General features: G+C 45.6%; 8 protein-coding genes across 8 annotated transcripts; 6 read left to right on the forward strand and 2 right to left on the reverse strand.

Annotated features, from left to right (window-relative positions):
* Window positions 1-4,177: 4,177 nt before the first annotated feature.
* LOC308152110 (histone H4) lies at window positions 4,178-4,489 on the forward strand (the record flags this gene model as incomplete). Its single annotated transcript, XM_080525020.1, has 1 exon — window positions 4,178-4,489. One exon carries the CDS (start codon window positions 4,178-4,180, stop codon window positions 4,487-4,489), a length of 312 nt encoding a protein of 103 aa, XP_080381146.1.
* Window positions 4,490-5,158: 669 nt separating this feature from the next.
* On the forward strand, window positions 5,159-5,533 carry LOC308152101 (histone H2B-like; the record flags this gene model as incomplete). Its single annotated transcript, XM_080525011.1, has 1 exon — window positions 5,159-5,533. The coding sequence occupies one exon, from the start codon at window positions 5,159-5,161 to the stop codon at window positions 5,531-5,533; it is 375 nt and encodes a 124-aa protein (XP_080381137.1).
* A 2,199-nt stretch (window positions 5,534-7,732) lies between these two features.
* Window positions 7,733-8,368, forward strand: LOC308152067 (histone H1-like; the record flags this gene model as incomplete). Its single annotated transcript, XM_080524977.1, has 1 exon — window positions 7,733-8,368. The coding sequence occupies one exon, from the start codon at window positions 7,733-7,735 to the stop codon at window positions 8,366-8,368; it is 636 nt and encodes a 211-aa protein (XP_080381103.1).
* Window positions 8,369-15,267: 6,899 nt separating this feature from the next.
* On the forward strand, window positions 15,268-15,642 carry LOC308152673 (histone H2B-like; the record flags this gene model as incomplete). Its single annotated transcript, XM_080525713.1, has 1 exon — window positions 15,268-15,642. The coding sequence occupies one exon, from the start codon at window positions 15,268-15,270 to the stop codon at window positions 15,640-15,642; it is 375 nt and encodes a 124-aa protein (XP_080381839.1).
* Window positions 15,643-17,052: 1,410 nt separating this feature from the next.
* On the forward strand, window positions 17,053-17,439 carry LOC308152535 (histone H2A-like; the record flags this gene model as incomplete). Its single annotated transcript, XM_080525534.1, has 1 exon — window positions 17,053-17,439. One exon carries the CDS (start codon window positions 17,053-17,055, stop codon window positions 17,437-17,439), a length of 387 nt encoding a protein of 128 aa, XP_080381660.1.
* A 1,658-nt stretch (window positions 17,440-19,097) lies between these two features.
* LOC308153683 (histone H3.2) lies at window positions 19,098-19,508 on the forward strand (the record flags this gene model as incomplete). Its single annotated transcript, XM_080526878.1, has 1 exon — window positions 19,098-19,508. One exon carries the CDS (start codon window positions 19,098-19,100, stop codon window positions 19,506-19,508), a length of 411 nt encoding a protein of 136 aa, XP_080383004.1.
* Window positions 19,509-21,749: 2,241 nt separating this feature from the next.
* LOC308152094 (histone H2B) lies at window positions 21,750-22,124 on the reverse strand (the record flags this gene model as incomplete). The annotated part of the gene is made up of 1 exon (XM_080525004.1): window positions 21,750-22,124. One exon carries the CDS (start codon window positions 22,122-22,124, stop codon window positions 21,750-21,752), a length of 375 nt encoding a protein of 124 aa, XP_080381130.1.
* A 4,372-nt stretch (window positions 22,125-26,496) lies between these two features.
* Window positions 26,497-26,805, reverse strand: LOC308153691 (histone H4-like; the record flags this gene model as incomplete). Its single annotated transcript, XM_080526886.1, has 1 exon — window positions 26,497-26,805. One exon carries the CDS (start codon window positions 26,803-26,805, stop codon window positions 26,497-26,499), a length of 309 nt encoding a protein of 102 aa, XP_080383012.1.
* Between the last annotated feature and the right edge of the window lie 382 nt (window positions 26,806-27,187).

Consider the following 27,187-nt stretch of genomic DNA (forward strand, 5'->3'; position numbering starts at 1 on the left):
TCAATATTTCCCTCAAAGGCGTGTTTCCATTTACCACCCGTGTAGGGCGTTAATCTATAACTTATACGACTCAAATGAGTAGCCTGCAGGGATGCTGACCGTGCCATCTCGGTAACCGAAATACATGTAGGCCAATTCACAGCAGCATAAGGCCTTAATGTGTGAATTCGTTGTGATGGTCTAACTATGATAAGCACTACTTATGTAAGATAATCCGAAGTAAATCAGGGTCAGTCAGTGTATTCTGTAGATCACGGATTTTCTCCACACAAGGTCTGATTTACTTCGGCTAAAGCTTAGGGAGGACATTAAAATGCGGTACCCCCATAGGCTGTTCTTAAAATAGATAGTATATGTATATATACAGTGTTCAGACCCCTTCAATTTTCCACATTATGTGGTGTTATAGACTCAATTTAAAATGGATTAAATTAGAAGAATTTGCCATAAATCCACACAGAGCACATTATAAAAGCATGTTGTATTGTATTAAATATGTCAGGGTTATTAAAACACGTTAGACTATACTGCATATGTGAATGAAATGTGCCACAGTATGTATTGTAAATAAAGTTTAATCTGATTTGATGTTTAGGGTCATTTACATTGTACAAGGAAAACATTTAAATGTAGAAAATAATAATAATAATCTCCCAAAAAATAATAATCTCTTTTACAGTTTATTGAGAAAACATTGAAAACAAATGTCCTATTTGCAATCATTGGATCATTCAAATGAAGATGACCTGACCCCAGGAATATGTAATAGAGGTCCAACCTCACCAGACATGAACCCTGGAATATGTAATAGAGCTCCAGTATGACCAGATATGAACATCCTCTGACTGTTGACACCATCACAGGATTGGGATTCAATCATCTCAGATTCTAGACTTCACAGAGAGAGCTCAATCTGAGAGTCAACCCTCTGAGATTCATTGAAGTGGGAAATAATTACATATAAACTCTTAAAACCAAATCACAGAGAAATGTATTTCTACAGAATAGTAGCTTATAATAAAGCATCACTCACTTATGGGGAGCTCTAAGATCACACAGCTCAGCACTGTCACCCCAATGAGGCCCAAACCCAGGATAGAGGGGCTGAGAGAATGTGGTCTGGACTCTGTGGAGGAGGGTCATTGTGTCAGAGGAGACGCTGTAGAAGGACAGAGTACCTGACGTGTGATCCAGGTACACTCCTACTCTGGAGGACAGAGGGCCTGATACTGCAGTAGGAACATTATTGTGATGGAAACTGTAACCATTACTACAACAACAAAATCAAATCATGATACAGGTGATGGTACTCCTGCTGGGCATTGCTGCCTGACGCACCTCCAACAGTGCCTTTAGAACAGGTGTGCTGTGACACCTCACTGAACACCTATGTGGGCCTAACTGGGTCATCAGCTGGGGACCACCAGTCATTGACGTTTTGCTCCTTTAACCCCAGTACATCTCCTGGTGGCGGAGCGATGGCAGGGATCTCTCCCTGCCACCCCCTGCTGATGCCCTAGGTCTTGGGCTCTGGTGGCAGTAAAACATCCACTGCATTCACTACAGACACACAAACACATTCACAGAGAGAGAAAACATTCGCATCATGTCATATTACACACACTAGTACTGTACACAAAGTGATGATTAGGACCGTGGTCTGAAGTTAAAGGGACCAGAGCAAAGTGATGATTAGGACCTTGGTCTGAAGTTAAAGGGACTAGAGCAAAGTGATGATTAGGACCTTGGTCTGAAGTTAAAGGGACTAGAGCAAAGTGATGATTAGGACCTTGGTCTGAAGTTAAAGGGACTTGAGCAGACGTGGTCCAACTAAGGCCCATGGACCGGATCCGGCCCGCCACAAGAACACAGATCTCAAGCAAAGGAAGACAAATCGGGACCAACTCGAGCAGTCATAACTGAGCCTGATCTTTGCCATGAAAAAGGCATACGTATGGCCACCAGAACCGGTCCACTTATAATAATAATAATAACTTTTATTTGTATAGCGCTTTTCCTGCAAACGTTGCAGCTCAAAGTGCTCCAATCATTATATAATCATCATTTAATCATTTAGTCATTTAAAGGCAATATACCAAATATGGGTTTTTAGTCTTGACTTGAAAATATTTGCTGAGGTTGCATCCCTAATGTAAACTGGCAGTGCATTCCACAATTTGGGAGTATAAAATGAGAATGCAGCCTCACCAAATCTCTTCTTTTGTACATGTGGTACACAGAGAAAACCAGCGTCAGAAGACCTGAGAGCTCTATTGGGCTGATATACTAGCAAAAGATCTTTCAGATATTCTGGTGCTGTGCCAGTGAGAGCTTTATAAACAAGCAGAAGGATCTTGAAATTTATTCTGAACTTAACAGGAAGCCAGTGTAGAGTTTCTAAATGCTGCTACACACACACACACAAACACACACACACACACACACACACACACACACGCACACACACACACTCTCTCTCTCTCTCTCCCTATCTCTCTTTTACCTTTGCTATGTCTTTTTCTCTCTCTTTCCTTCTCACTCCCTCTCTCCTTTACTTTCCTTTCTCTGATTTCCCTCTCTCCCTCAGTTGTTAGAAGCAGGAAGGACTCCTGACCTCAGTGCCTCATAAACCATAACCATAAACAAGACAAGTACAACACCAGTGAAAGTCCCCTCTGTGCTGTGTTCCAGGTAAAGGTGTGTGTGTGTGTGTGTGTGTGTGTGTGTGTGTGTGCACGCGCGCGCGCCAGGAAATCCCCCCTCCCCTCTCTGCAGCAAAGGTGTCAGGTAATCAAGAGGTATAATTGTTTTAGGTTTTTATTTTCAAATGATCAATGTGGATCTCAATTGTGGATCTCAATTGTACCTACAAATACTTAAATACACAATTAGTTCGACCCAGGTCTGATCTGCAATACATTTACATTTACATTTACAATACCAAATATTGGGAATTTGCATTTACAATAGGCCCTGTACTGAAGAACGTGGGCTCATGTTGACCTCACAAACACTGAGACAAAGCGGGTACATTCATGTAAGGTGCAGTCAGCTGTCTGTGTATCTATTAAATGTGTATCTGAAAGGTATGGCTATTTGAACTGATAACAGAGCAGGATGCACACAGACCATAAAAAGTTGGATAACAGCTTATAACGGCAGCTGTTACCTGCACAGCAGTTTAGTAAATCCTTAAAATGTCCTTGTAGGAGCCGTACAATAAGATATTTCAGTGTGTGCTTTCCCCCTCCTCTAATGGTCAGCTATGACAGGTTTAGGCTAGTTAAGGATGACTCCAGGGTGCAACTGGTCTGAGTGACTTTTAATTAGTACATCTCTATCTCTCTCTCATTTTGGGAGGAGAAAGAAGAGATCAGAAGAGATAGAGTGGGAGAGCCATATAAGGCGTGTGCAAATAGGCGGGAAATTAAGTGTAGGTGGGAAGTGTTTTTTTTTAGCAGTTGAGCTGAGCAATCAGTCTGACTGCCTCAAGCTCCAGCAGATTGAGGGGGAGTACAAACCACTGGTCCATGGGGACTAGGACCATTGCACCCTTTGCCAGCAGATTCGCAATCTCCTCTCAGAGTGCCCTTGTCTTTACCGGGCAGGGCAAAACAGTCTCTCTCACCCCCCCTGAATAAATCAATAAATAATTCAGTCATTGGCTACCTATAGGAGTAAACCAATAGGAGCAGAGCTCTCCTATGGGGCAGAGCTCCACAAAATAGATCAGTTGAGCCTACATGTCCTACTACAACATTGCTAAAAGATTGAAATGGTTGCAGTCATAATAGTGTCTAAATGTGACCATGTGCTGTTGTAAGGAGTCAATCTTACCATTCCAAACATCTTGATTAATGTTATGTTCTTTTACTGATTGTGTGTGTGTGTGTGTGTGTGTGTGTGTGTGTGTGTGTGTGTGTGTGTGTGTGTGTGTGTGTGTGTGTGTGTGTGTGTGTGTGTGTGCGATGTCCTTTTGCTTCAATAATGCCCATAATGCCAAACGTTGTCCCTAGCAGAAGCTCCTCCCTCGACAAAAATCCCCCACAAGAAAAAAGAAAAAAAGAGGCAAGCGATAGTGCGCGGTTCCTGTACAGCCTGGTCTCAATCACGTCCTCGTAACTGAGATAAATTCAACCCACAACTTCACCGAAGTCATAATCTTACTGAACTCAACATGTCTGGAAGAGGAAAAGGAGGAAAGGGACTCGGAAAAGGAGGCGCCAAGCGTCATCGCAAGGTTCTCCGTGATAACATCCAGGGAATCACGAAGCCCGCTATCCGCCGCCTGGCTCGCCGTGGGGGTGTGAAGCGTATCTCTGGTCTGATCTACGAAGAGACCCGTGGTGTGCTGAAGGTGTTCCTTGAGAACGTTATCCGTGATGCCGTCACCTACACCGAGCACGCCAAGAGGAAGACCGTCACCGCCATGGATGTTGTATACGCTCTGAAACGCCAGGGACGTACTCTGTACGGCTTCGGCGGCTAAACTATTCGTAAACTCAACCACCCCCTACAAAAAACAACGGCTCTTTTAAGAGCCACCCATCTCCACACAAGAGAGTTGATTCCATTATTATAACACATTTTGTCAGGCCTGTACATTCAACGGGTTTAGCTGCTAGAATAAAAACATACGTTGCCAAATCAATGTCAACCCAAGTAAATGCGTAGTCTTGGCATTCCACGACTAGAAATGACCATCCCACATGTGCACCCTAGAAAGAAAATGGTTATTATGGATTATTACGCACACAACACAGTGCAGCCCCTTTTTCTATTGCGCATCTAGTGATAATAATAATGCATGCCCTTGTCGTACCATCCCAAAAGGACAATTCCTGGTAGTAATCGCTAGGCTGGTTGGGAGTTTGGGGAACTTGGTGTTCTATGTATATCATTCTCAATCTTCCTCTTGACGTTTTCATGTTCATATCGCCATCGGAAACAAGGCAACCCGACAGCCGGGTGAAAAAGTAAGGAAGGGGTGGGGGGAGGAGCCCGCGCGTGCGCAGATAATGTATTTACCCGCGAGGCAGACTAGAGCTTTGGAAGTGGATGTCAGCAGCCGCCTAATTTGCATAGCCCACCTTTATATTACGGGTGTGCGTTTGCCGCCTCTTCATTCGTTTCTGAGAAGTAACGAGCCACTATCAACATGCCAGAACCTGCGAAGCCAGCGCCCAAGAAGGGCTCCAAGAAAGCCGTCACCAAGACCGCCACCAAAACCGGCAAGAAGCGCAGAAAGTCCAGGAAGGAGAGCTACGCAATCTACGTGTACAAGGTCCTGAAGCAGGTCCACCCCGACACCGGCATCTCCTCCAAGGCCATGGGAATCATGAATTCCTTCGTCAACGACATCTTCGAGCGCATTGCCGGCGAGTCCTCTCGCCTAGCCCACTACAATAAGCGTTCTACCATCACCTCCAGGGAGATCCAGACCGCCGTGCGTCTGCTGCTCCCCGGTGAGCTGGCCAAACACGCCGTGTCCGAGGGCACCAAGGCCGTAACCAAATACACCAGCTCCAAGTAAACAGATTTTCGTCTGTACTGCTTACCCCAAAAGGCTCTTTTAAGAGCCACCCACCCTATCAAAAAAGAAAGCAATTCCATAGTGAGATGACCTCACGTGCTACAAATCAGTCGAATGTATATGCTGTACTGATTGTGTGTATTGTAACAAGTAAGTACAATTATACAGTATTTATACAGCACCTTTCCCAGACCAAGGGTCTCAAAGTGCTTTACATAAACAAGGAAGAAAACACAAATAAAACATAATACAGGAGTGAAAGTCACAGCAGGTTAAAACAGGCAGAAAGCATACATAACATAACAAGCATGTATAAGGCATATGTATCAATTACTCGATGTTACAATTTTCAAAGACTCCAGTCCTTGAACGCGCAGGAGGTTTTGCGCGCCTTTTTTGTTCCTCACTTGTTTGTTGCTCACTAGTTGTCTAAAACGGTTTCCTCTATTAATATAATGGACAGGAGTGACTACACTGCATACATACGCATGGCCAATTTCTCGGGACAGGTGGATTTAAAATAAATAATAAAATATAATAATAGTTTAAACGGCGTTCACATGTGGATCTACCATCACCTCCAGGGAGAATCAGACCGCCTGCTACTGCTCCACAGCAGATGAATGTGTGTATCTTAAACGGCGAAGACAAATGTAATCTTCTTGCACTTGAATAGCATTAAGGTTGATGCAGGCTCACTAGTCAGCTACCTGGACAGAACCTCAAGAACCAATGATGTGAACGAGTTCGGTCATGCATGTATTTGAATTGTAATAATACCACTAGGTAGCGGGTTTTGTTTATGTAGTAGGGCTTTATATAAAAAAACGAGTTATGAATAGATCTACAGGATTTAACGGTCCAGCCAGCCATTTATACAGAATGCAATGATGAGGATAACAACTATCATCTATGATAAAGCGATAATCAAACACTGCCATGAACGAACTGCCCAGGTAGCGGGACACACCCAAGATGCAAACATGAATCAAATAAAAACAATTTGTGATATGGTAGAACATAGATTGTTATCTTTCCAACATTAAGTATCATTCTCATTCTCAGCCCACCAAATGCTCTCTGCAGGACAGTGAATGCAGACTGTAGCTCAGAAAGAGCCTGGTCAGTCGTGGGGGCAATAGCATACTGTACAACAGTGTCATAAGCATATATATTATTCTATTATTGGTGAATATTAATACGAGGCTCAAGGACAGCCAAGCAGCGTCAGAACCATTATATTATATTATATTATGTTACATTACAAATGTGATGTAATTTAAACACCCCGGTCCACAAAGACCCACAAACACATCGAGAGAGGAGGCAGGCTGACTACGTCACCATCGATAAACAACACATACATAAGCACGTTTAATTTATTGAATTTACTTATTACTAGTATTATTTATTTATTTACAAACAAAGTTATGATTGCAATTTCAGCTAGTTACCAACTAGTTTAGTAGCCGAACATATTCATCATAAGGCTGCTGATGTCCTCGACACAATTCTGGTGATAATATCGCAATTGATTCCTCAGAGTCGACATGCAGCAAGCATAGTCTATCTATGGCTTTCACCTGTCTTGTCTAGATTTAATAGGAGGGAGAGGGACACCATCTGAAAAATCACCTATAGGGACAAGCTCTCAGCCCCATCCCCGCGACTGTGTTTCACGACCACCAAAAGAGCTCATATTTATAACACCCCGCACCACATCGGGGGACCCTAAACCTTTGTACTCCCTTGCCAGACAACCTGGCTACCTGGACAACGAGTGCTGGTCGCAATCATATGCACTTTTAGCCACTTTAGGAGACAAATAACACAGGAAAAGCTGTGCGCACCGCTCCCTCCGACGGTGCAACGGTGGGGTTTTGATCGAGTCACAACAAAACTCACGAGGCCTTCGCGGCTCACATGACTTTATTCTAACCGGAGGCAAGTCTGCTCGCTGACCCGTTTGCATTTGGACCTCAACTCGGCACCACCGGTGACTTTTGGCCCGTTATTCGCGAGGAGAAAACACAGGCGCCCAAACATTTCGGCAGCAGACTGCTGAGCAGGGATGGCTGAGTCTGCACGGTTCTCATGCCGCGTTTAAGGACAGCCCCCTGCTCCGGGTTGAGCTTCATTCTCACAGAGCAGATTTGCAGACTAGTTGGTTTACCGGAACGAACGAGACTTTCTACAGACATGGCAGAAGTCGCACCAGCAGCAGCCCCCGCGCCGGCCAAGAGCCCCAAGAAGAAAGCAGCAGCCAGGCCCAAGAAAGCAGCTGGCCCCAGCGTCGCCGAGCTCATCGTGACGGCCGTGTCCGCATCCAAGGAGAGGAGCGGTGTTTCTCTGGCCGCGCTCAAGAAGGCGCTGTCGGCCGGTGGCTACGACGTGGAGAAGAACAACTCCCGCGTCAAGGTCGCCGTCAAGAGCCTCGTCACCAAGGGCACTCTGCTCCAGCTCAAGGGCACCGGGGCCTCCGGCTCTTTCAAACTCAACAAGAAAGCCACCGAGGCGGTCAAGAAGCCGGCGAAGAAATCCGCCGCCCCGAAACCCAAGAAGGCGGCCGCAAAGAAGCCCGCCGCTGCCAAGAAGTCTCCGAAAAAGGCAAAGAAGCCCGCTGCTGCGGCCAAGAAGTCTCCCAAGAAGGCAAAGAAGCCCGCGGCAGTCACCAAGAAGGCCACCAAGAGCCCCAAGAAGGCGAAGAAGGCCACACCGGTCAAGAAGGCTCCGACTAAGAGCCCCAAAAAGGCCGTCAAGGCAGCCAAGCCCAAGGTAGCCAAACCCAAAACGATGAAGCCCAAGGCAAAGAAGGCAGCCCCAAAGAAGAAGTAAACATTCAAAGTGTTCTTTCCGACACCATATGTACCACAAAAAGGCTCTTTTAAGAGCCACCCACATTTTCGTAAAAACGCATTATCATCCATGACGACAGAAAAAGTCGAGTGTTTATTTTAGAAAGTATTTTACACCAGTGTAAATGGACTGACTTATATAGCGCCTTTATCCAAAGCGCTTTACAACGGCCTCTCATTCACACACCAATGGCGGCAAGCTGCCATGCAAGGCGCCGGCCGGCTCACTGGGAGCAATTTGGGGTTCAGTGTCTTGCCCAAGGACACTTCGACATGTGGCCAGCTGGGGCTCGAACCGCCGATCTGCCAAACTTGTGATCATCAGACAGCGGCTCTACCTCCGCCACAGCCGCCCCCAGTGTCAGTGTCAAGCACGGACTTACAAACACGACAATCATGTTTTTACTTAAATTAAATTAAATAATGAGCAGTAATGAGAGATTTGACATCTAGGTCTAGTTTACACTTTGACCCTATAAAGTGTCACTCGGTAGATCTGTGTGCGGGAGAGGATGGTGGGGGTATGACAGTGTCCATAAAGTTGCATATAATATCAACATATACAGATAGTTATGAGATACTCTTTCCGTTACACCATTACGTTATATTTGGACAGAAAGGCGGGTGATAACACTTTTCGCTCAGTCAGGAGTAACGTACTACAGAGAGCTGGGAATGAACTTCACAATGTATAAATTATATACGTATCAATTATATATTATTATTATTATTATTATATTATGACATATACTACTTTTAGTATATTGATTATGTCACGTGGGACGAGTTTGATTTGAACTTCGATTTATGGCGCGCGAGGGAAACTCACAAAGACAATCTTCAATATTCACAATGTATCCACAATCTCTGTCTCTTGATTGGATGAGGTGACGTCGACCCAGTGGCCAATGAACGCCGTCAAGGCGAGCTATAAGAACAACGCTCCAAGCGGCAGAACCGTTATCTGAAATTATTGTCTTCAGCTTCTTTGAGATCCCGCTAAACCGTCACCATGTCAGGAAGAGGCAAAACCGGTGGTAAGGCCAGAGCCAAGGCAAAGACCCGCTCTTCTCGCGCTGGGCTTCAGTTCCCAGTGGGCCGTGTCCACAGGCTCCTACGCAAAGGCAACTATGCCCAGCGTGTGGGCGCCGGCGCACCGGTCTACCTGGCCGCCGTGCTCGAGTACCTGACTGCAAGGCCGCCAAAAAGTAAACGACTTCACCTCCTCAACCCCAAAGGCTCTTAAGAGCCAACCACTCCTCTCTCCAAAAGAGCAATGCATCACTCCATCCTCTGTTTGTCTGCGCTGTGAGTCTCATGTTGTGAAATGTCTCATTCTGTCATGTGCGCGTAGATAAGGCAGAGGACACGCGCCATAATACACAGGGCTACAGGAACATTCCTCGTTATGTCACTTTCAGAATGTTTTCTCCTTCATGAGGTTTTAAAATCAGAATCGCTTTTATTACATATTGTACTACAAGTAGGCATGAGCCAGACACAAAACACGATAATAATAAGTAATGTAAGCAAGTAAAGTAAGTCATACATCAATCATACATTCCTAAAGTAATAAAGTACAGTGGTTTCAATAGTGCAAAGTACGATGATATGAAATGCAATATAATATAATATAATACGGTATTCATTTACTCCAATGGTATACAAGTAATCCAGTAGTGCGCGGGACGTATAATACTGTAGTGAACCGTTATAATACTGTAGTGAACAGTTATCCTTCCAGACAGGCTAGTGACCAAACTACTAGACCTGGGTCTATCACACTCTATTGGGGCTTTTCCATCAGCAGCCCAGGTCGGCCCAGTTCGGTTCGCGTCAGGTCGGCCCAGTTCGGTTTAGATCAGTTCTGGTTTTCCATTATACACAAACCGACCCGGACTAGTAGGAGGAGTAGACGATAGTAGGCGGAGTTACGCGTCACACGCAGCCTGGCAAAAAGCTTCCGGGTGTACACAGCCGTGAATTTTTGGGAGAGAAAGAGAGAGAGGAAGCTATGTACACATAATAAAGTCATGTTTTTTGAACCCTTAAAACCACTGCCTTCACTTGTCTGCTTTATGAACTGTAGTATCATCATCGGGAAACGCAGACAAGACGCGAATCTACCGGCATTTGACTCATGAGTGAACGGCGAAAATGGCTGGACAGCACAGCAGCAGCGGCCGGGTGAACTCCCGGTTCATCGAGTTTACGGTTAAAAGCATAACTTCTCGGGGTGTCAGCGCGGTGGTTAAGGGCTCAAAATGACCGTAGACAGATGGTGAAGTTAGCAAAGGAGTATTGTGTTTGTACCACCTCCACAGCCGGTGTTATTCCCAGACAAACACTGTGCCGTTTGCGGGTTAATAACTTCGGTTTACCGGAGGTTAGGATAACAATTCAAACGTGTCCGGAAAGAGGACAAGCCAGGGAATCCAAAAGTTTTTGAATGGAGTCGATCCTCCACTCCTATCACCGTGGACACAGCGCGGAGCGAATTCCCTGTTAAAACCGGCATTTGACTCATGAGTGAACGGCGAAAATGGCTGGACGGCAGCGGGCGAACTCCCGATTCATCGAGTTTACGGTTAAAAGCATAACTTCTCGGGGTGTCAGCGCGGTGGTTAAGTGCTCAAAATGACCGTAGACAGATGGTGAAGTTAGCAAAGGAGTAGTGTGTTTGTACCACCTCCACAGCCGGTGTTATTCACGGACAAAGACGGTGCATAATAGCGATTTTTGTGTTGTGCTTGTTGTAAATAAAAGTTCTATGATTCATTGAAATGACATTAAACTAAGATAATACGATGGTCAGCATAATTTTTCGAATCTTTATTAATAAGCTATTACAGAAACTGTAGTGACATTTTCCAAGAGTGAATGTGGTATTTCAAGATGGCGGTTAGTGAAGAAATATATGGACTTGGGATGACGATTTTCCATTGACCAATCAACGGTGTGCAGCGTCACACGTCACACGCAGCCTGGCAAAAAGATCCGGATATGAAATGGGGCTTGGGGAGGGACCCTGGGGTCGATGTGGAGCTAAAGAAGCGAGCCGAAGCGAACTGAACCGACCTGGGACGACTAATGGAAAAGGGGAAAAGAAGCAGACCGAAGCGGGCTGACCCGGGTCAGCACCGTAGTGGAAAAGCCCCATATATGTGCGTGGATCAAGGACTTCCTGACCGACCGCCCCCAGAGGGTGCGGGTGGGCCCCCACACCTCCACAGCCCTCAGACTCAGCACTGGGTCCCCCCAGGGCTGCGTGCTAAGCCCCATCCTCTACAACTTCTACACCTACGACTTCACCCCCGTCCACCCCAGCAACTCCATCGTAAAGTTTGCAGACGACACCACCGTGGTGGGATGCATCTCGGGGGGGGGACGAGGCGGCGTACAGGGATGAGGTAGAGCAACTGAGCAAGCTGTGCAAGGTTAACAACCTGCTGCTGAACAAGTCAAAGACCCAGGAAATCATCGTAGACTTCAGGAGGAAAAAGTCAGAGATCCAGCCCCTGCTCATCGACGGAGAGAGCGTGGAGAGAGTCTCAACCCTCCGATTCCTGGGGGTGCACATGCAGGATGACCTGACCTGGAAGGACAACACAAAAGCCACCATCAAGAAGGCACAACAGCGGCTATACATCCTGAGAGTCCTCAGGAAGGAACACAGCAAGCAGGAGATACTGGTGACCTTGTACCGCGGCGCAGTGGAGAGCATCCTCACCTACGGCATCTGCAACTGGTTCTCCAGCTGCACAACCGCGGAGAGAAATGCGCTACAGAGAGTCGTGAGAACAGCCCAGAAGATCACCGGCGCCCCCCTCCCCTCTCTGGAAGAGCTGTACAACACACGCTGTCTCAGGAAGGCCTCCAAGATCTCCAGGGACCCAACCCACCCTGGGTACGAACACTTTACCCGGCTGCCCTCGAAAAGGTGGTTCAGGACCATGGCCGCAAGGACAAACAGACTGAAGAACAGCTTCTACCACAGGGCCGTCCAGGCCCTGAACACAGCAAAGACCTAGGTTCTGGGCCCTGGACAGTCTGGACGGATTGATGGCAGCTGCTGGACTGAAAAAAATCAGGTGTAGTGCTGAGGCACAAATATGTACATTTCAAGCCTGCAAACTGCGACACTTTAAATAAATGTGCAATAACACTATGTGCAATATCACAACCCTAGTCGTCTATCTGTACAGTATAGTATAGTGGATAGTGTACATAGCCTTTATTTATGTAAACCAGCTCCTTCCCTTCTTGTGTTTTTTTTAAAGTGTTTTTTTTTTCCTTTCCTAACACCAGGGGAGCCACCCCTCCTAAATTTCGTTGTTTGGTACCTGTACTGTAGCAATGACAATAAAGACCATTCATTCATTCATTCATTCATTCATTCATTCTATGAGTGGAGCGGAGCCCCATAGGGCTGCTGGCCCACTTCGACTTGTTAAAACCCGGCTGTATTGTATGTTTGGGAGAATGAGGGATCGAAGGACGCCCCTTTATACAGAGGATGCTACTGCGGCTCCAACGCTATCAGCTACAGGTACAATACAAACAGGGCAAACTGCTACATGTGGCAGATTTCCTATCTAGAACTGCTCAACCCGATACAACACACACACAAATGCAAACACCAGCCACAGTCTACGCCATGGGCCTGACCACTGAAGCCCTCGAACACGTGGATCACAGCAGCTGTACCAACATCTCTACCAAGACCCAAGAGTCCATCAGAGCCGCCACACTCAAAGATCCCTTATGTCAGGTTCTGCATGCCCGAATCGCTGGAGGCTGGCCCATCTCCAAGCAGGCAGTAGATCAAACACTGAGACCGTTCTGGACATTCAAAGAGGAGCTGGCAACCGATAATGGCCTGATATTCAAGGGTGACAGGGTTTTCATCCCAGAGTTACTACGAAATGACTTCCTATCAAAGATACATTCAGGGCACTCCGGCAGTGAAGCTAGCCTCAGGAAGGCACGGGACACAGTATTCTGGCCAGGAATAACAGAACATGTCAAGGACTATGTCAACAGATGTAGCACATGCAACTCCCTTCAGAGGAGACAACCAAAAGAATCACTCAATCCCCATCATCTCCCTAAACTCCCATGGTCTAAGGTAGGCATGGACCTATTCACTGTGAACCACTCACACTACCTTATAATGGTTGACTACTACTCTGACTACTGGGAGCTGGATGAATTGGAGGACACCACAGCTTCTACTGTCATCGATCGATGCAAACACCAGTTTAGCCGTCATGGCATACCTCACACAGTAATCTCAGACAATGGCCCACCCTTCTCGGGACTTGACTTTCAGACCTTCGCGAATGACTGGGACTTCCGACATGTAACGTCATCACCATACCACAGCCAAAGCAATGGCAAGGCGGAGTCAGCTGTTAAAATAGCCAAAACACTGCTAAAGAAGACGGCGTTGGCAGGAGAGGACCCATGGAAGGCAGTGCTGGCATGGAGAAACACTCCAACGGAGGGACTTGACAGCTCCCCAGCTCAGCGACTCATGTCCAGACGCACGCGAACACACCTGCCCTCCAAGGACCTTCTGCTTCAACCTCTGGTAGTGCACAATGTGATAGAAAAAAAGCAAACAAAGGGGCTTATTTCAAAACACCACTATGATGCACATGCCCATGACATGCCAGTGATCATTCAAGGGGAGACAGTCCGAGTCTTGCTACAACCCAATGTACCCAACAGTGCATGGGCGCTTGGCATTTGCACTGACCAGAAGAGTGACAGGTCATATGAAGTGATGGTACATGGTAAAACATACCGAAGGAACAGGAAACACATCCGTCCAGTGGACGAAACACTCCGACTATCACCGCCTCAGAACCCTGAAGGAGAGGACGACTGGGGTACATGGGGTCGAGCTGAAACTAATCCCGACGAGTACGCTCCAGCACTGGATGAAGACACAGTCCAGCCGGCAGACCCTGAGCCTCAAGGTCTCCGGCAGACCAGAACCAGGTCCAACATCAAGCCACCGGAGAAATATACCAAAGACTATGTGACTTAACAATAATACTCCCCCCCCACCCCCCCCAAAAAAAAAAAAAAAAAAAAGAGGAATGGAATGTTTATTATCTTATACTGTTCATTGTTTATTGAGTGGCCACTGTAAGGACTAAATGTTTAAGTTCAGTACCTCTGAGAATCGCTTCAATCACTTCATTGATTATGTGAAAGGAGATGTTACGAGAGTTGACCTGCAGGTGGCACCACCTGCAGTGAGTGTTACTTACCAGTGAGCTTGTTGAGCTTGTTGAGCTTGTTGATTCATTCATTACTATGCTAGCACAGACATAATATGTACGTTCTGTATTGTCCTTGAACTGAGAGTAAAGACTTTGATTATAACCATATCCGCATGATCATTTTAACACATATCACCCCCATTATGTCATTAACTGGCCAAGTCAGTGTGACAAGTCAATAAAAGAGCAATTCCATAGTGATTTGAGCTGACGTGTTACAATGAAGTCGACGTTATAGTATGGTATAGTAGATATTATAGTAGATATTATAGTACTGGTGTTTAATAACTCGATGTTACAATCTTCAATGACTTGTAAGAATGTAATTCTTCCTTTTTCTAGCATTGTGACTGCCTGGTCCTAGCATAGATGTATTTTCTTATGATGGCTGATGGCTAGGTGATTCTTAGACAACCTGGCTAACTGGACAACGAGTGTTTTTTCAAAAGTTGTTCAGAACCAGACTCGACCAATAGAATCTAGTGTCAGGAGTCGCCTACTTTGCATAGCTCCCCCTTTATATCGCGGCTGCACTACCTCCACCCATTTATTCGTTTCTGAGAAGTAACGAGCTGTTTTCATCACCATGCCTGAGCCTGCGAAGCCTGCGCCCAAGAAGGGCTCCAAGAAAGCCGTCACCAAGACCGCCAGCAAAACCGGCAAGAAGCGCAGAAAGTCCAGGAAGGAGAGCTACGCTATCTACGTGTACAAGGTCCTGAAGCAGGTCCACCCCGACACCGGCATATCCTCCAAGGCCATGGGAATCATGAACTCCTTCGTCAACGACATCTTCGAGCGCATCGCCGGTGAGTCTTCTCGCCTGGCCCACTACAACAAGCGTCGTACCATCACCTCCAGGGAGATCCAGACCGCCGTGCGTCTGCTGCTCCCCGGTGAGCTGGCCAAGCACGCGGTGTCCGAGGGCACCAAGGCCGTGACCAAATACACCAGCTCTAAGTAAACAGATTTTCGTCTGTATTACTTACCCCAAAAGGCTCTTTTAAGAGCCACCCACCCTATCAAAAAAAAGCAATTCCACAGTGAGTTGAGGTCGCGTGCTTCAAATAAGTCGAATTTATATGCTGTACTGATTGTGTGTATTGTATACACAGTACCTTTCCCAGACCAAGGGTCGCAAAGTGCTTTACATAACAAGGAAGAAAACACTATTAAAAACATAATACAAGAGTGAAAGACACAGCAGGTTAAAACAGGCAGAAAGAATATATAACATAACAAGCATGTATAAGGGTATATAGGGGTAGTGGTGGTCTAGTGGATAGTGAGTTGGACTTGTGATCGGAAGGTTGTGAGTTCAAATCCCGCCTGAAGCCACACCACTACTAGTGTGCCCTTGGGTAAGGCACTTAGCCCTCAGTTACTCCAGGGGGAATGTCCCTGTAATTCGTAATTGTAAGTCGCTTTGGATAAAAGCGTCTGCTATGGCATATGTATCAATTACTCGGTGTTACAATTTTCAAAGACTCCAGTCCTTGAACGCGCCGGAAGTTTTGCGCGCCTTTTTTGTTTTTCCACTCTGCCATTGTTTCTTTCAACTGCTGGAGTAGTGTACTCACTAGTTGTCTAAAACGGTTTCCGGTATTAATATAATGGACAGGAGTGACTACACTGCATACATACATACATACATACATACATACATACATACATACATACATACATACATACATACGCATGACCAATTTCTCGGGACAGGTGGATTTAAACATAAATCATGAATATAATAATGGTTTAAACGGCGTTCACATGTGGATAATCTAGTACAATCAAGAAGTTAGCCTACCACTACCGCCAAGACATGCTCACTTATCTATCGATAAAATGCTTTCATATCACCCCCATGATGTCATTAACTGGCCACGTCAGTGTGACAAGTCAATAAAAGAGCAATTCCATAGTGATTTGAGCTGACGTGCTACAATGAAGTCGACGGTATAGTATGGTATAGTAGATATTATAATAGTACTGGTGTTTAATAACTCGATGTTACAATCTTCAATGACTTCAGTCCTTACGTGGTATCCCTCCCAAAGACCTCTTAATCCCCACTACGCTACCTCCCAGTACGTTTCTCCACAGTAAATAAGTTAATAATAAAAACGGCTCCGCTCCACTCATAGAACTGGAGTATATCTCCATAACTATCGTTACATTTGGGTAAAATGCGCGGGCGATAACAATACGTTTTTCGGCTGGGCGGCAGGAAGGGTGCGCGTCCCCGCTCCAGGGCTGGGTTTCTCATTGGATGAGGTGTCATCGGCCCGGAGGCCAATGAGCTGTCAGGGTGAGCTATAAGTACGACACCCGCTTCGCCACTTCAACTAGTACAAATCTCATCTGAAGCTTGAACATGTCAGGAAGAGGTAAAACCGGAGGCAAGGCCAGGGCCAAGGCAAAGACCCGCTCTTCCCGAGCCGGACTCCAGTTCCCAGTGGGCCGTGTCCACAGGCTCCTGCGCAAGGGCAACTATGCCCATCGTGTGGGCGCTGGCGCACCGGTCTACCTGGCCGCCGTGCTCGAGTACCTGACTGCTGAGATCCTGGAGTTGGCCGGCAACGCCGCCCGCGACAACAAGAAGTCTCGTATCATCCCCCGTCATCTGCAGTTGGCCGTCCGTAACGACGAGGAGCTGAACAAACTGCTGGGCGGTGTGACCATCGCTCAGGGCGGTGTGCTGCCCAACATCCAGGCAGTGCTGCTCCCCAAGAAAACCGAGAAGCCCGCCAAAGCCAAGTAAAAGTTCTACTACGGCTTTCACCCCACTACTTAACCCCAAAGGCTCTTTTAAGAGCCAACCACTTGTCTCTCAAAAAGTGCAATTTGTATTTTCATCTCTAAACGGTGTTTGTCCGCTATGAGTACCCTAGTGTGCCTCATGTTGAAGCCTGCAATCACTAAGTTAAACAGTCACCATATATACCTTCGTGAGGCTGAAAGAACGCACCCACAACACTTGATTTGGCCACGTGGTGTTGCCAACCAATGTGATGAATGCTGGCTATAAGCAGGGGTGCACATAACTTTTTGGGGCCAGTGCTCAGAGGAGCACCTAGGGATGCTGCTTGGTGCTCCCCGAGCTCGCGAGTCACGACCCCATCCCACAGGATGGATGAAAAAGGGATACATGGATAACTTATATTAGCAAAACGACATTTATTCATAAATAAAGATGAACGAACAAATGATTGTGTGCAAAACAAAATAAACAAATGCAAAATCAAATGACTGCTCTTTAAGCATGAAAGTCTGTCAGACTCCTTTAAACACAATGAAATCAACTGACATCTCTTTAAGCACTGCTCTGTTCTGTAAATACTGAAATCAACTTTTCAACAAAAAGTTACAGCCTAAGCATTTACTTATGCTACAAGCTTAATCATCATCACTGCTCTCTTGACTGCTGTAAGTTATCACTGTCCTCAATTTCAACCATGGTAGAGGATGTTGTAGGCCATCACTTTAAATAGCTCGTTATTTTGATTGTGCAACAAAGCCTTTTTTTTTCTTCTTTTTTCTAATAGAATTCCCAACCATATTCCCTGGGTCAGGGGTCTAGGTGCGATAATGAAGCTGTAAAACAAACGTCTGAACGTTTGAAAGCTTCAGAGAAAAGAAACGTGAAGTCCCTTGGTGTTGTTTTTCCTTTTAGCGACGAGTCGTTCGGGACTGAATTTTCAAGTGTCGGTGTGATAACCATGCGATACGCGATACGCGATACGCGGAATGAAAGTACGAGTTACGATACTTTCCGAATGTTTTCGTGAGGGGAGTCGCCGTGGTCGTCGTGATGGATTACTCGTCGCGCCTTCGGCTGAGGGGACGGCAAATAGTTACTTACTTGGTGGGGCTTGCTTCTTGGACCCAGCTGTTGGTGCGCAAAAGCGCCTTCATGCCGCTGATCAGCCGCGCAGCATGCATTTTGGCGACGCATGCGCACTGGCGCACCAGTTATGTGCACCCCTGGCTATAAGCATAAACCCAACACATGCATCTGAGAGTAGCGTAAAAGCTATAGCTGGGGTCGTTGTCCTTAAGAAAGTGGTATCACAACAGTGGTATCATCTGCCAGTTGACTAATAATTATGGATTTTCCCATAACACCGATTTTTTTAAATCTTCATATTATGTTTATTATTATAATTCACATGGGCGGGGCGGGTGGACAAGGGAAGCGCGCAATGGAGGGAGCTGGAGGGGTTTAGAGTTTTAATTTATGGCGGGAAGGGTGCACGGAGGTCGTGTCCAATGACAGCCTGAGAAGGAGGTGACAACGGGCCAATGAGCTCGTCTACATTCGCCGGCCAATCGGAGCACGACGGCTACGGCTTTATAAACTTAGCAAGTTCACTTGTGAAGAACATCTTTACTTTGATTCTACAAGAAGAAGGTAGCATCATGGCCAGAACCAAGCAAACCGCTCGTAAGTCCACTGGTGGCAAAGCCCCCAGGAAGCAGCTCGCCACCAAGGCTGCCCGTAAAAGCGCCCCGGCGACCGGCGGCGTGAAGAAGCCTCACCGCTACAGGCCCGGCACCGTGGCTCTGAGGGAGATCCGTCGTTACCAAAAGTCCACCGAGCTGCTGATCCGCAAGCTGCCCTTCCAGCGCCTGGTGAGAGAAATCGCCCAGGATTTCAAGACCGACCTGCGCTTCCAGAGCTCTGCTGTGATGGCCCTGCAGGAGGCCAGCGAGGCCTACCTGGTCGGTCTGTTCGAGGACACCAACCTGTGCGCCATCCACGCCAAGAGGGTCACCATCATGCCCAAGGACATCCAGCTGGCCCGTCGCATCCGTGGAGAGCGCGCCTAAGATGACCACCCTGATCTAATAGTAGATCTACCAACGGCTCTTTTAAGAGCCACCTCAATATTTCTCTCAGAGGCGAGTTTCCATTTATTAGTCCACGAGTCTTAATTGTAGGATTTATATGATATGCATTCAGGGACGCTGCCCAGTAACCGAAATACATGTAGTCTAAGTCCCGATAGCAAAAGGCCTAATTATGGGTTAATTCAATATACAGTTGTAACAATGATAACTGACCGTCGCTACCTATTGACATAAATGTAGGCCAATTCACCATATCAAAACGCTTTCATGTGGGTGAACTCGTTTAAATGGCGTGACACGACTTATGTCAGTAATACAAATTAAACAAACAATAATAACAACTTACATTTATAACAAGGGCGATTCAGTGTATTCCGGAGATCACAGAAATTAAGGCAAGTTGTATGATTTACTAAAACTTCGGAGGACATATCCTGGTCAAAATGCGGTACTGCTGCTGCGTTCTTGCTCTATGGCACTTGGATCACCTCAGTGGCGTAGCGGACGGGCCCGCAAGCGACGCACCGCGGGGGGGCCCCAGCCACTAGGGGGCCCCCTAACATTGGATCCACATTATTTTTTTATTTTTTATTATAATTTAAAAATATATAAAACAAAGAAAATAAGTGGCCCTTCATTGTGTCAACCTTAATTTTAATATATAGGCCTATATAAAAAAATATATACATGGTTAGCCGTATCCAATAGCAACATGACTTTGACGTCACACGTAGGCAGCGAGACACAAGGAAAATGAGCAAGCGAAAATACAATACAAAGTACAATAAGCATTCTTTAGGTGGTGATAGATTCTCTATTCGGACATTATAGCCGCTATATGTGGGACTGTCGGTCCGATATTGTAAAAAAATCCAATAAAAAATGTATGTTTACGGAAGTACATGTCAAGTATTATCTCGGCGGTTAGTCGAGTGAAAGAAAAACAACATACAGATGATAATTCACACAATATAATACCACGAAAGCGTACAGCACTAAACAATAACATTTATTTGGGCAGCATCATACTCAAACTCAGGCAGAAAGGCAGGGTCCGGCCAGGTTCACAGTCACAGGCTGTCAGTGCATCATACAGGTACATAATTCAGCATGGTTAGGCTATATATAGCTGTTTCTTTTTCTATTCTACTATTCTATTCTACTTCTGCTATCTGCGTCTCCCTGGGTATTCCTAGACCAGATGGCAAACAGTAAAGAAATGCCACAATATACCAGGACTTAAGAAACGAGATGTCCAACAAAGGATTTGACTAACCCTGGCCAATTTTACGCAACAAGTAGACTCTGATGCAGCGGAGACAGGGTTGCCAGATTGGCTGGTTTTTGGTGGATTTAGAAGTTTTTAGATTGATTAGGTTGGAAATTCTCAATCCCATCTGGCAACCCTTAGCGGAGAGTCTACAGATATGTTTACAGATATCACACTGCTGTGCACACCACACTTTGTTAAAATAAATAAAGCTTGTACTATTCTACTTATAATACATTCTACTGATGTAGTGTAGTCTACCATTTGGTTTTAGTTATAGGCTATTGCTCTCACTTGTTTGTACCTTTTGCTAAGTCAAGCATTTAGAATGTAGAGTGCATATTGCGAAATTTCGCAACGTCAATAACGCATCGGCCTCTAAAAACGCATTTTTTTTTTATTTTTTTTTTACTCCGTTGCGAAAGGGCCCCCGCCGCCACCTTGCGGGGGGGCCCCGGGATTTTGCGCTACTTCACTGGATCACCTGATGTACTTTATACACGCTGTAGATTATAGTGCCGTTCCAAACTCAAGTTAAATGTCAAGTACATACTGAGAACTTATGAGGTATGATTAACAAACTATGGTATACATGGTAAATTGACTTTTCCAAAGCGCTTTACAATGGCCTCATGAATGAATGGTCTTTATTGTCATTAATACAGTACAGGTACCATACTACACAATGTGTTTCTAATAGTCATAAAACACAAATATAATGGGTGATTCCCCAGTAATATAAAAATATATATATTGGCCATGCGTGCACAGCTTAGTTACCCGTTCATTTGACAGACAGGAGGGAGAAAGTGTGGCGAGATCACCTGCACGTTCAAGTACTACAACATCGTAGCACGCGAGATCAACCCGCTATGGAATTGGTCTTATGTTGAAAGGGTGGGTGGCTCTTAAAAGAGCCTTTGGGGTTAGTGGAGCAGGCAGAAGCGCTACTACTTGGAGCTGGTGTACTTGGTCACGGCCTTGGTGCCCTCGGACACCGCGTGCTTGGCCAGCTCACCGGGGAGCAGCAGACGCACGGCGGTCTGGATCTCCCTGGAGGTGATGGTAGACCGCTTGTTGTAGTGGGCCAGGCGAGAAGACTCACCGGCGATACGCTCGAAGATGTCGTTGACAAAGGAGTTCATGATACCCATGGCCTTGGAGGAGATGCCGGTGTCGGGGTGGACCTGCTTCAGGACCTTGTACACGTAGATGGCATAGCTCTCCTTCCTGGACTTTCTGCGCTTCTTGCCGGTTTTGCCTGCGGTCTTGGTGACGGCTTTCTTGGAGCCCTTCTTGGGCGCTGACTTCGCTGGCTCGGGCATGTTGATGATGGCTCGTTTCTTTTCAGGAACGAATGGCGGGGCTGTGGTCACCTACCCGATATATGGGGGAGCTATGCAAATTAGGCGGCTGCTGACACACACTTTCGAGCTTGGCTCAGGCGCTCAACAAACATACGCTTGCCTCGCGGACACATAAATGATCTGCGCACGCGCGGGCTCCTAAGTCTCCTCCCCCACACATCCATTACGCTGCTTTACCACTCAGCTGTCCGGTTGCCGTGGTGTTTTTTCACTTTCTTCTTCCTCATCTTCTTGGATGCGTCCTATAATGTGGAATGTTCTGTTCAAGTTACTGTGTCCGATTCCTCGTCTTGTCATTACTCCCCCCTCTTTTCTATTTCCTCCCCTGTTTTTCTCACTACCCACAACATGGAGGTGTCTTCCTCTTGTCTCCTTGTTTATTGGCTTCCATATGGCAGCAGTTAATATTATTAACCACTGTGAGATCCAGTGTCGACACCTTTCCTGTGTTCACATCTATTCTTGTTTTACCTCCGTCATTGAAACATTGAAACATTGAAACATGTCAGCAGGGTTTCTCCCCCTGGGGACGAGAGAAGGAGGAGGGAGAAACAGCTCCATCCTGGCCAGCTGCTCCCCCAGACACACACGCTTACCTGAGGACGCACGCACGTGGGTATTGGACAACATGTTTGCAAACTATGCAGTAAAAATGTGGAACGCCCTTCCTATAATCTTAAAGGAGTGCAAAACACTGCCCACCTTCAAAACCACTCTCAAAAAACATTTACAGGAGGCTGCAATCCGTAATTGGACCCTCTAAATCAAAAATCAGATTAAAAGACCCGAACTACCCACTGTACATACTTTGTGTTTTGTCCCCCGCCCCCACCTGTGGTGTATGTCCCCACCTGTCCTACCCGCTGTACATACCTTATGTTTTGTTGTATTGTTCTTCCCATGATGGATGTATGTTTATCTTGTAGATAGTTCTAGTTATTTGTCTGTATTATCTTGTAGATAGTACTAGTTTTTTTGTCTGTCTTACATGTAACGATGAATTGAGAATCAAGGACCCCAATTGAAATAAGCCAGTGGCTTTCTTGGGTTTTTATCCTGTTAGTTGACCTTGTATGTAATATGTACTTTCACGTACCTACTTCTGCAAATCTTCTAATAAAGTTTTCAATCAATCAATCAATCAGACAGCCCGCTATCAACAACAGCATTAACAGTCACATACCCTATATATGATAAAACTCACTTTCGGGTAGTTGCCATCTTGGAAATATGCAAATTAGGGGTCCAGACACACCCAATCATAAATATAAGCATTCCAATGTGTTTCTAATAGTCATAAAACATCAAATAGACACGAGGCTTGCATTTCTAGTTCATTTGGTTCAAAAGTTATAGCCAAAACCTTTTTCGGAGGGCGGCCATATTGATTTGGCTGCCATGGTGGTCGTTGGCTCGGGCGCCCTGGCTAAATCATGAGAGCATACTCTGAGCTACATCTGGGCCAAATGTGGTGCTTTTGCACAAATTTGCACGAACATAGCCTCATGTAGCCCTAAGGCCCCCAACTAATGAGCATGTCTTTTTATTACAGGAATATTGATTATCAGGGGTGAAATCAAATTAATTAAACCATGGTGCAAAGCCATGCAAGCCTCTACAGGGTCTACAGTAAATCAGAGTACGGTACCTTCTACAGACATAGTTGAAACGTTGGGTAAGCCTCTCTATACTGATTCTATGATCATTCTATCATTCTATCATGATCATAGAATGAGAAAAATGAGAAAAACTAATTTGTGAAAAAATGAACATATGTTCTTTTTTCCCCCCTTAGAATGATAATAATACATCATATTATACTATAGAATGTTAGAATGATCATAGAATGATAAAAATAATGAGAAATAATAAAATGAAACAAAAATGAACATTTTCTATAGAATTTATATTTTCTTTTTTCTTTTTTTTCCCACTGTATTTATTTTTTCCTTAGTATGATAATAATATATCATATTACACTATAGAATTATAGAATGATAAAAATGATTAAAAATATATAATGTCGCGAACGGGAATCTTCCAGTGTAACTCGCCCCATGCGGGAGTCGAACCCCGACCTCCCGCATAACCGACGGCCGCGCTAACCATTAGACCCTTGGAGGAGCTGTTAACGGGGCCTCATACAGGATCGTTACACTATCCTCACCGTTCGGGAAAGCATGCCCTCACGCTTCACTATGTCAAGTCCCTCACGTGGACACGCTCTCCGATGGCCTTCCTTCCATCCCACTTCTGAAACCAGTGTAGCGAACGGGAATCTTCTAGTGTAACTCGCCCCATGCGGGAGTCGAACCCCGAGAGTTAACTCCCTTGGAGGAGCTGTTAACGGGGCCTCATACAGGATCGTTACACTATCCTCACCGTTCGGGAAAGCGTGCCCTCACGCTTCATTATGTCAAGTCCCTCACGTGGACACGCTCTCCGATGGCCTTCCTTCCATCCCACTTCTGACACCAGTGTAGCGAACGGGAATCTTCTAGTGTAACTCGCCCCATGCGGGAGTCGAACCCAGAGAGTTAACTCCCTTGGAGGAGCTGTTAACGGGGCCTCATACAGGATCGTTACACTATCCTCACCGTTCGGGAAAGCGTGCCCTCACGCTTCACTATGTCAAGTCCCTCACGTGGGCACGCTCTCCGATGGCCTTCCCTTCCATCCCACTTCAGACACCAGTGTAGCGAACGGGAATCTTCCAGTGTAACTCGCCCCATGCGGGAGTCGAACCCCGACCTCCCGCATAACCGACGGCCGCGCTAACCATTAGACCAAGAGAGTTAACTAGGCGAGTTACACTAGAAGATTCCCGTTCGCTACAATAATAATAATAAAGTGATTTATTTAGTGTTTTTTTTTTTTTCCTCTCATGGTAAATTGCTTCCATGTTCTAAGAATGTTGCATCCATTCTAAATATTCCATTTGATGTCATAATGCACTCAAGCAGACATTATACATTGCAGTTAATGGAAGTTCTAGATTGCACAGTAACATTCTAGAATGATTTGCAGAAATATTGTGTTTCCACGTCTAAAAATGAATTTGCAGTCTATAGAAACACTGTAGAAAGTTTCTTAGTTTAGTCATAAAATACACAATTGTTATGCCCATCAGCCTAACTATTTGTAATAATGGAGGAACATCGTGACTGTTGGAACATGATAGCACATAGGGGTGTAATGGATCACCTAACTCACGGATCGGATCGTGTCACGTTTTTTGAGTCACGGATCGAATCATTTTTCGGATCAACACAAAACATTTTTGTTTTTATAAAAACTGCTTTTTCCTTGAATTCTGTAAAAACACCACTTTTACTATGTGACAAAAACCAACAACATTCAAGATGTCAAAACTGGTAATATATATATATATACATACATATATATAATATATATATAACATATTCTACACTCAAACATTACATAATTATACTGAAACACACTCAATTTAAATGACAGGAGAGAGGGAGGAGGCGCCTGGTTGCAGCAGTGAATCACTGGGCTCTTTAAAGCAGATGAATAAACATGTTTTATGCCACTTTTAACTAAATAATAAAGTGAACCCTTATTTTGAACATGGTATGAAAAAAATGCCTACATTATCAGAAGTTGTCGAGCTACCTTTTTCGTGCCTCCCGTCATAGTTGACAGAGAAGCCAAAGTGCTCCCATACATGGGATTTAAATGACGAGGGAGCCATTTCGAGTTCTTCTCCGCCGAACAACGTAACATGATACACTTGGGCCGCGTTCGTAAATTCGCTTTGAGAGCGCCGGAGCGCACACTGGGTCCGACGTCATAAAGGGACCAAGTAATTTTATTGGACAAGAGGCGTTCCTTGAACGCTGATCAGATTCCAGAGCGGATTTACGAACGCAGCCTTGTTGTTGTGGATTCCCAGCTTCACGTGTAGTGAGCAAACAACAGATTATTTTTCTTTCGCATTATTAACCTATCATTGCGCTTTAGAGTAAAACAAAGCCCGCAACTGTCGCGTCTATCTTTTCATGGCAACTCTACATTGTGATTTACAAGAGATATTAAGTAAGATATTAAGTAATATTATTACTTGTTAACATTTTGCAATTGATCCGCGGTACACATGCGTTCGGAACCGTGGAGGGCGATCCGAATGGATCACGGATATTCCGTGATCCGTTACACCCCTAATAGCACATTTGCTTGTTAACTATTGATTTGGGATGGACTTTAACACAGGACTGTTAGATGGAATCAACTCTCTTGAGTGTGGAGATGGGTGGCTCTTAAAAGAGCCTTTGGATTCAGATGTGGTGGTTGAGGTTCCGAAGGTTTAACCGCCGAAGCCGTACAGGGTGCGTCCCTGGCGCTTCAGAGCGTCTACGTCCATGGCGGTGACGGTCTTCCTCTTGGCGTGCTCGGTGTAGGTGACGGCGTCACGGATCACGTTCTCCAGGAACACCTTCAACACACCGCGGGTCTCTTCATAGATCAGGCCAGAGATGCGCTTGACTCCCCCACGGCGAGCCAGGCGGCGGATAGCGGGCTTCGTGATTCCCTGGATGTTATCACGGAGAACTTTGCGATGGCGCTTGGCGCCTCCTTTGCCGAGTCCCTTTCCTCCTTTTCCTCTACCAGACATGATCACGATGAGTACAAGTTAATGTGTGAGTTGTTAGACAAGCGTGGAGCTTTATTTATCTCCGCTGTGAGGACGTGATCGAGACCACCCTCCACACAGGAAAGCGTGTTGTAGAGGGCGGGAGCTTCTGCTAAGGACAACCCAGTCGGGTGTAACTGCAGAACACGATTCGTTTCTTGCTATAGGCGGTCCTTTATATCAGGGAACGCCCATTGGGAAAAATATTATTGATCGCCCCCAAATATATCACTGTAACCCTAACCCTAAACACAACTATGTAATATATCACTGTAACCCTAACCCTAAACACAACTATGTAATATATTATTATTATTATTATTATTATTATAACCTTTATTTTACCAGGCGAGACAATTAAGAA

This window comes from Nansenia antarctica, assembly GCF_963989245.1.
Source record: "Nansenia antarctica genome assembly, chromosome: 3".
Classification (NCBI taxonomy): Eukaryota; Metazoa; Chordata; class Actinopteri; order Argentiniformes; family Microstomatidae; genus Nansenia; species Nansenia antarctica.